Source organism: Helianthus annuus, chromosome 4, assembly GCF_002127325.2.
Source record: "Helianthus annuus cultivar XRQ/B chromosome 4, HanXRQr2.0-SUNRISE, whole genome shotgun sequence".
NCBI lineage: Eukaryota > Viridiplantae > Streptophyta > Magnoliopsida > Asterales > Asteraceae > Helianthus > Helianthus annuus.
In genome coordinates this window covers 190,479,753-190,487,942 of record NC_035436.2, presented here as the reverse complement: position 1 = coordinate 190,487,942, position 8,190 = coordinate 190,479,753, and the positions used below count along the sequence as shown (strand labels likewise).

At 35.5% G+C, this 8,190-nt stretch overlaps 1 protein-coding gene across 1 annotated transcript; it reads right to left on the bottom strand.

Moving 5' to 3' along the window:
- Nucleotides 1–356: 356 nt before the first annotated feature.
- LOC110937588 (methylenetetrahydrofolate reductase 1) lies at nt 357–6,000 on the bottom strand. The gene is made up of 11 exons (XM_022180032.2): nt 5,482–6,000; nt 3,863–3,923; nt 3,625–3,707; nt 2,963–3,136; nt 2,701–2,874; nt 2,513–2,613; nt 2,301–2,412; nt 2,124–2,204; nt 1,853–2,030; nt 841–1,175; nt 357–700 (listed from the first exon to the last, which is right to left on the bottom strand). Exons 1-11 carry the CDS (start codon nt 5,890–5,892, stop codon nt 617–619), a joined length of 1,794 nt encoding a protein of 597 aa, XP_022035724.1. The 5' UTR covers nt 5,893–6,000; the 3' UTR covers nt 357–616.
- Nucleotides 6,001–8,190: the final 2,190 nt, after the last annotated feature.

Sequence of the window (8,190 nt, the reverse complement as noted above, 5' to 3'; positions counted from 1 at the left end):
TAAATTGCATTCGGTAGTTTGTTGTAAGAAACTGAAAACACAGTTGTATTTAACTTATTTGAAAACGGCCTTGGTATAATATAATACGTTTTCGGTTGGTTGTTCAGAAATGAGTCGGGTGGAATATAATATGTTTTTCCTTCGGCGGTATAAATTCGAGTAATTGTACGATTTGATCCATCACTAAACGGACCAACTCGGGTTCGATTCTGTTTCTTTGTAACCACAATGTTTAGATTAGAAACGTCGAAACACGTGTTTTCATATGATTAACGCGTCACATAATACGTCGTTAACTAGAAACAACTAATGTGTGGCCGCCGCAACGCGCGGCCAATGGAAACAACCTAGTTGAACACAAAAACAAAATCACATCTTCCAATAGAAGTAGAAAAAACTATGTAACAAAACCCAATAACACATAATACATAAACTGTTGCAAGCAATGATAGGATGATACATTGTGCATTTATGCATTATTACTCGCCCTCATACCAAGTAACCGTGAGCTCGTATGCCCTCTCTTTGATCGATTAGTTGCTTACAATACATAAAACACGTAAAAAATAAAGAGGTACATTCATTTTCTCTATAGAGACTGATTCGCCGGACAAGTTTAGAAGTTGCTGAAAACAGTAAACAAGTTGCCGTTGATGTAGTCATTATCGACCAAGCTTACCAAGTAGTAAGTGTTCTGTACCTGTAACCCCATTCCCAAAATAATCACATTAAGGGTCAACAGTTTATAAATTATAAGTCACCGTAAAAAAAATAAATAAATAAATAAAAAATAAAAAAAAATAACCGTTCATAACGAAATTGCAAGAGAAGAAAACAAACCTCTTGAAGAAGTGATCTAGAAGAATCATCTTCAGGATACAATTGAGCCCATCCTCTTGACCAGATTTCGAAAGCTTCATCCTTCCATATTAAGAAGCTCGCAGGATCAACAACGGTTGGTTGAATGATTTCTTTGGCGGGAAACACTCCCCATGTAACTGCATTCACGTCATTTTTCCCCACGTTGGACACCAAAGTCCCGTCTTTGTTCACTGCTATGTATGTGAGTGAAGGGTATGCCTTGGTTTTCTCCACCAGCGCGTTTAACTTTTCACCCGAGCAAAAAAACTCTACATACGCTTTCTGGTAAACGTACCCACCTGCTGGGCCCCATCCTTCAAAACCATAACAAGTGACATCACTTTAGTAGACAGGGTGAGCAAACCTTAACCGTTAACCGAAATTAACCGATAACCGAACTGCCGTACAGAATTAGCCGACGGTTATGGATAATGCTATTTGATTAACTGATAAGTTCATAAGTCTGTTATGGATATGGTTAAAGGTGTCCCATAACCAAACGTTAACCGAACCGAACCAAAATGAATTAAGATATGCTTTTAAAATATATCTATATTTAAAATATACGTGTTCAAGGAATCAAAATCTATATACATAAAAAAACACATACAAAAGCTTTTTATGTTATATAATTAGTTTTAAAATGTTTAAAAATAATAATTGTATAAAATTGACTAATTTTATGCATGTGTAAGGTTTTTTTTTTCTTTTTTTTTTTTTTTGTCTTTTTTTTTAATTCTAAAAACGATTGTAACCAGACGATAATTGTCTAATTTGTTCATTTAGTTTAAATTTTAGTTCAAACTTAGAACGGTTAATTAACCGAAACCGAACCATAACCGATTAACCGAATCGAAGTTCGGTTATGGATATGGTTAAAGAAATTCCTTAACCGAAACTAGCAGTTACGGATATGGTTAAAGGTAATAACCGAACGAACCGCCATTTGCACACCCCTAATGGAAAAGGTTATGCTCAAATAAAATCTTACCAACGGTTGGGAGGTCCGATTTCGCTCCATTAACGGGCGGTTGGCTGTTGATGGTGAGGAAACCCTTGAGGTTTATCGAAGCTAGTTGTTCATCGATAATCTTTGTTTCCGGCTGAAGTGCGTCGAGTTCAGACCACGGGCTGGTTTTCAGTTGCCCAAGGCAGTATTTCATGAATTTCTGATACAAAAAGTCCGATTAGGTTCTTTCGTTTCACAAAATGTTACTAATTAAGCTCCAAATATTGAATAATTTTATACATATAGACCATACCTCGGAAATATCATCAAACTTTTTCAAAGGTACCACCCACTCTTCTTGAATTTTCTTATCACGTGCACGTGGTCGCATGAACTGCTCATAGATTCACAGCATATGTTATAGAAGATTTATAATTTTATTTTAAAGCATATTTACAAGACATGCACAAAAGTTAATAACTGTATGTACCTGATGGTCAGTCAACGCTCCGTATGATGCATTAGAAGCATCGCCCCAACGCCCATGTGGATATTGCTCCCAACCAGCAGTCCTTGTTATGTAACTCTTTGGACGATTGGCCCTGTCAACATAAAAAAAACAAATCAAGTATTTTGAAGTTATCACACAAATGTAAAAAGTGTTAATAAATCGTCTTGTAAATTCATGTTTATGTTGCATACCAGAATATTGGCCTAACATCTTCTTTAAGGCGGAAAAGGTTGGTAGGTCTCCTCCATGGCAGCGGCCTTGATATCTTGGTTTCTTCAATCAATCCAAGATTCTGTTAATTTAGAGAATAAAGTAAATGATGTAAGTTTACATTTAATAAAGTAAATAATGTTATTAATTTAGAGGTATTTATTATTACAGTCAAAATCCCGAGTGCAGACTTCTCCATGTTAAGTGTGTAAAGATGCAACGTCTTAATTCCACTAGCCATAATTTTCTTGCACATTTCGGTTCCAAGGTGAACTCCGTAAGCTCTAACAGCTTCCTCGTTATCCTTGATGGGTTCCAAAGCAGCCGTGATTTCAGATGGGATCTGTAGTAGTTAAACGTCACTTTCAGGCCAATTTAAAATAGTAACGTGATATATAAAAACAATGGACTAGAAGTCTAGAACAGCATACTCTAGTTTTGCAGAAACCAGTCATGCGAATGAAGCCGTTATAGTTGTTGATGGGCATGATTCCAGGAACAATAGGACACGTTATTCCAATTTGACGGCAATCGTTCACAAATTTGAGAAAATTGTCGACATCGTAGAAAAGCTGAGTGACAATCACCTCTGCTCCAGCATCAACCTGCAACGTAAAATCCCATATATAAGTTAGCGTTCGTTCATTTGTGTTCGTGAACGTTCGTTAACGTGTTCATTTATTTTAACTCCAATATTTTATTCCAAATACGTCAAAATTCCAGCAAAAAAATTATTTACTAAGTATTATGATTTATGTATTATATATTCAGTTCATGAACGCTTGTTTGTGTTCGTTTGTTTTCATTTATGTTCACGAACATTAGTTTGTGTTCGTTTGTGTTCATGGATGTTCGTTACCTAAAATTAACAAAAGGACACAAATGAACACGGACACATTCATTTCCTTAACGTACGAACACGAACATAAAATCTAGTTCGGTAAGTGTTCATGAACAGTTCGTGAACACATATACTTCCTTAACAAACAAACACGAACAAGGTCCTGTTCATGTTCGTTCGGTTAATTTGCAGCCCTATCTCCAACTACAGTTCAAAAAGTCAACTCATGATTTAAATTGTTAATAGGGATACCTTTCTCTTGAGGTAAGCAAGATCCTTTGCGTATGCTTCCGGTGTAGCCATACCATTGCTTTCGATGACTTCAGGATGTGCCTCTGAGAAACAAAAGTATTAGACTTTGTTAAAAACAGAAATTACGAAATTACCGACCCTAAAATAACAAATCGGATAACATCTACGGATAATGCCAATATCATGTTAATGAAATTTAGTTGTTTATACATAAAGACAGATGGAATGAGATGGCAACCTGGATAACCAGCAACAGCAATGCCAAAATAGTCGCCATATGACTTGCGGATATGCTCCACCTGCAAAAATCCAACAAACATTCAAATTCAAAACTACTTATTATACGAGATTATTACAATCATAACTCTGATTTATCTAGAGTTCAGGGCCCATAAAATTATTGACGGACGTTGTGACAAACAGCCATAGGTGGACTCTCTATCCAAATTCTATCATCTGAACCTAATTTTCATGATTTTAATTGATTCTGTTTTGATTATAAAAATTGCATGAATCCTGGATAATATTAAACCTCTTTGTAAAATAATTGTATAGTTTCAATTATATTATGTCGAATTTGACTGACTTCCCAAGATTTGGCACTACCTACCAAATTTTGATTCACCCTATAAAAAGGGGGCTTGATGTAGTGTTTTATACATTAAGAAATATATTACTTTTCTCTTAAATAGTGTGTTCTCTAATTTTTGTGTTTTTGCTTCCGCTCTGGGTTACATTGAATAGAAGAGAAACTAATGTATGACACCAATTACATAATAAAATGAGCTAAAATGGCCAAAACTATCTTATAACATATTAACCAAGGTTTAAAAGAACGGAAACGAGTTTCGAGGCGTTTTCCCTTCGCCTCACGAGGCGTAAGCCTCGAGGCGAAACGAGGCGTAAGGCCGAGGCGGTATTAATAAATAAATATAAAAATTATATATATTATAAAAATAATAATACTAACTAATTTCATCATCAGATTCATCAAAATCATCAAAAACACACTTAAAAAGGACATGAAATGCTTGAAATTTGAAATTGCCACAAAAAGTCAAAAACATCAAAAACAACTATCAAAATCCCCTAAGGCGCACCTGAGGCGCAACTTTCTTAGCGCCTCAGCCCCTCTGAGGCGCATATACATTAAAAACACCATGAGGCGCGTATACATTAAAAACACCATGAGGCGCGCCTCAGACTCGTTTTTTTAGCCGTTTCGCCTCGAGGCGCGCCTTGAGACGCACGCCTCAAACGTTTTTGGAAACCATGATATTAACAATACTACACCCTGATATTAGATTTCACAATCTCTCAGTTCAATAAGCAATTAGTGATACCCAGGCAAGTGATTCACAAATCACAATCCCAGTAAACTAACATGTTTCGACTTAAAACACAACACCTAATAATGCACAAATATAATGAGGACCTAGAACTGAGATTATCAGCAGCTAGTGTATGTAACTCAATGATCTATGAGGCTTCAAAATCCCAAACCCAAATCCAATCAACTAATCAGAACATTGTCAAAAGCAAGATCTTGATGTACAAAGTTTTTCAAAACATAAATCATCTTAAAAAAACCTATAATCTACTTCACATATCTCATAAATGTAAAACCTATACTATCAAATGAACTAAAATGGGCAAAATCCCTCAATTCAATAGGTTACTACTAGTAACTCGAAGCAAAATATCGGTAACTACTTATGCCGGTCCGAGGCTAGTGAATAAACATCAACAACTCAACAATCAGTCAGTTAGTTACACACTTACTTACACATCAAAATCACATATTCATACATAACTAACTAGGTTAGAATACACATGTTGAATAGATATAATACTTACCAAATCAAGAGCACAAGCAAAGCCTCCCTGGATCTGAACAAACTTATCCTGGCCACGTGGCGGATCACCTCTCAAAGCCAACACATTCTGAATCCCATCCTTCTTAATCGTCTCCAACGCATGATCTATCTTCTCCACAGGCATATTAGTACACGTTAAATGCATCATCGTCTCCACACACACCAAATTCTGCATCCTCCGAGCAATCTCCAGCGTCAGGTCCGCCGTAGATCCACCGGCGCCCCAAGTAATATCACAAAATGTAGGATCATGAGCCACCATTCGCTCCATTCGCTCGAATAGGTTTTCAACACCTTCTTCCGTTTTCGGTGGAAAGAATTCGAACGAGAAGACTACTTTTCCGGCCTCTCCGGCCGCTGTGGACTCGAGAATCTTCTCGATTACCTTCATTTTAGGGAGATCTGAAGATGAAGAAGAAGATTCAGTGTGTTGTGTGTTCAGATCTTGTGGTTTCACAACACACTGGAGATTGGTTTTGGTTTGGCACACTAGAATTGGAGATCTCTTGCTGCTTTTATAATGGGAGGATGTTACGTTTAGCTCCTTTTAGTTTTTGAGATTATGCTATAAAGGGCCCTAGATGTTGGTCATTTTGTTATATCAACCATGAACTAATATGTGTTTTGATTAGGGTTGTCATTTTTTATCCGAAACCCGACCCGAATTTGAAGCCACCCGAATCTGAACAACTCGACCTGAACTAACTCGAATTCGGATAACCCATACCCGAACAACCCAAATTAAATGGTTCGGTTATTGGTCAATTTTTTCTAGCCAAAAACCCGAATAAAAAAAACCGAAGAACACCCCTAGTTTTGATATAACTTTCTAAGAGGGTGAATAAAATGATTAAGAGTGTTTGATGTTATTTGAAGTTGAATTCGTTATATAGTGTATGGAAAGTTTATTTTAGAGTTTAAAATATTAGACTAATTGAACTGTTAAAGATACGTTTAAAGCAAGCTACATTTATTGTGAATCTTTTAATAAGTGATTCTCAAGGTTACGAAAAAACTTGATGATTGTGTGTTCTGATAAATTATATATATTGTTATATAAACACTTTTTTCTTGTAGTTTTGTAGTTAAAAAAATGTGTTAAATTACCTCTAAGATGTAAATCTTTATATATGATACAACCATATTTAACTGTGTATGTTTCAAACAAGAATAATTTTTCCGACATTGAATTACATCCATGCATTAACTTGCTATGTGCATTTCTATTGAATATATTTAAATTTAAATTAAATAAAAGGTAACCAACTTAGTGATTCATAACTACTTAGATTTTATCAATTAGCGGTCCTTATTAATGTCATGATTATTGTCTTTTTTTTAAAGTAAAAAAAAAAAAGACAATAACCATGACATTAATGAGGACCGCTAATTTACTATCGGACTATAAACATTAACACCACCATGCTATAAGTTAAAATTAAAATTTGGGATCGATTTGCATATTATGAGTAGTATAGGGACCAACTTGAAGTTAAAACCAAGTCCCACCAACCACGTCTCAACGACACCCTCACACCCACATCATGATTTTATATTAATTTCTGAAAACAATAAATTAAAAAATATCAAACTATGATATACCCACCCGTATGTTTATGTTCATGAACCGAAAAAATATACAAGTAACAAATGCCAAACGATTAGTTCCATTTATAGAACCAGTTTCAGGTTTCAAAACGAAAATTGTCAAATCTAAACTATGCACCAAGACGTGTATATTATAATCCGGTCAACTTACATCAAATTTGGATTGTTTCATTAGTTTTGATGGTTTGTTAACACAATAACACCCCTACCTTAAGTGCCAAAGTATAAATTTATCGACCAACCGACCAACGCAACTAGCCTGTTGATATGTGGGAGCAAGGGCGCAGCTTTCAAGGGGCCGGGAGGGGCGCCCGACCTCCCGAACTTTTCGCTCAGTAGTGTTATGTATGTATGTTTCGTGTAAATTTCTTAGGTATATACGTTTTCGACCCCCCGGTTTTATAAAAATAAAATTTACTTATATAGAATTTTTAGGTTCGGTGACTTCCGACCCCCCAATGAAAATTCTCAAACTTCGCCACTGTGTGGGAGTGTCTATGCCAATGACCTGGGTTTGGTACCTAGCTAAACTAAAAAGAAAATGTGTAGTTATTTTTATTTCATAATACACTTACCTTATATTCTTTGTATTCATGTTATAGAAAAACCACAGTCAACTTTTACTATCATGTAAGATTAAATATTTATTTATTTATATTTAATCTAGTAGTCATCATTATCATTTATATAATATAGATCAAAATATATAAAACCTATAATAAATTAGTTGGTAATTGTTGATGGGCCAGATTACCCTAATTAACTAATTGGGTTTCCCCTTGGGTGTATATAAGGAGATTACTAGAGAGGGATTAGGGTAGACAATTCATAACATCATCACTAAAATCGCCTCCTCTCTCTCCATTACTACGAGTTCTTCAACCCTAAAGAACTCGGTACTACCATCAAGAAGATACATCCTAAAGGGGAACCAGATCAAGCTGACAAATATGTCGAACTCCGTGGCTGCGTCTCTAACTGGATTCTCTGTTGGCCTGTTTGCTATATCAGGTATTATTTACATGTTTTCTCTTATGTTTAAACAGAACTGATCAACATGTGGTATCAGAGCATATGTTGA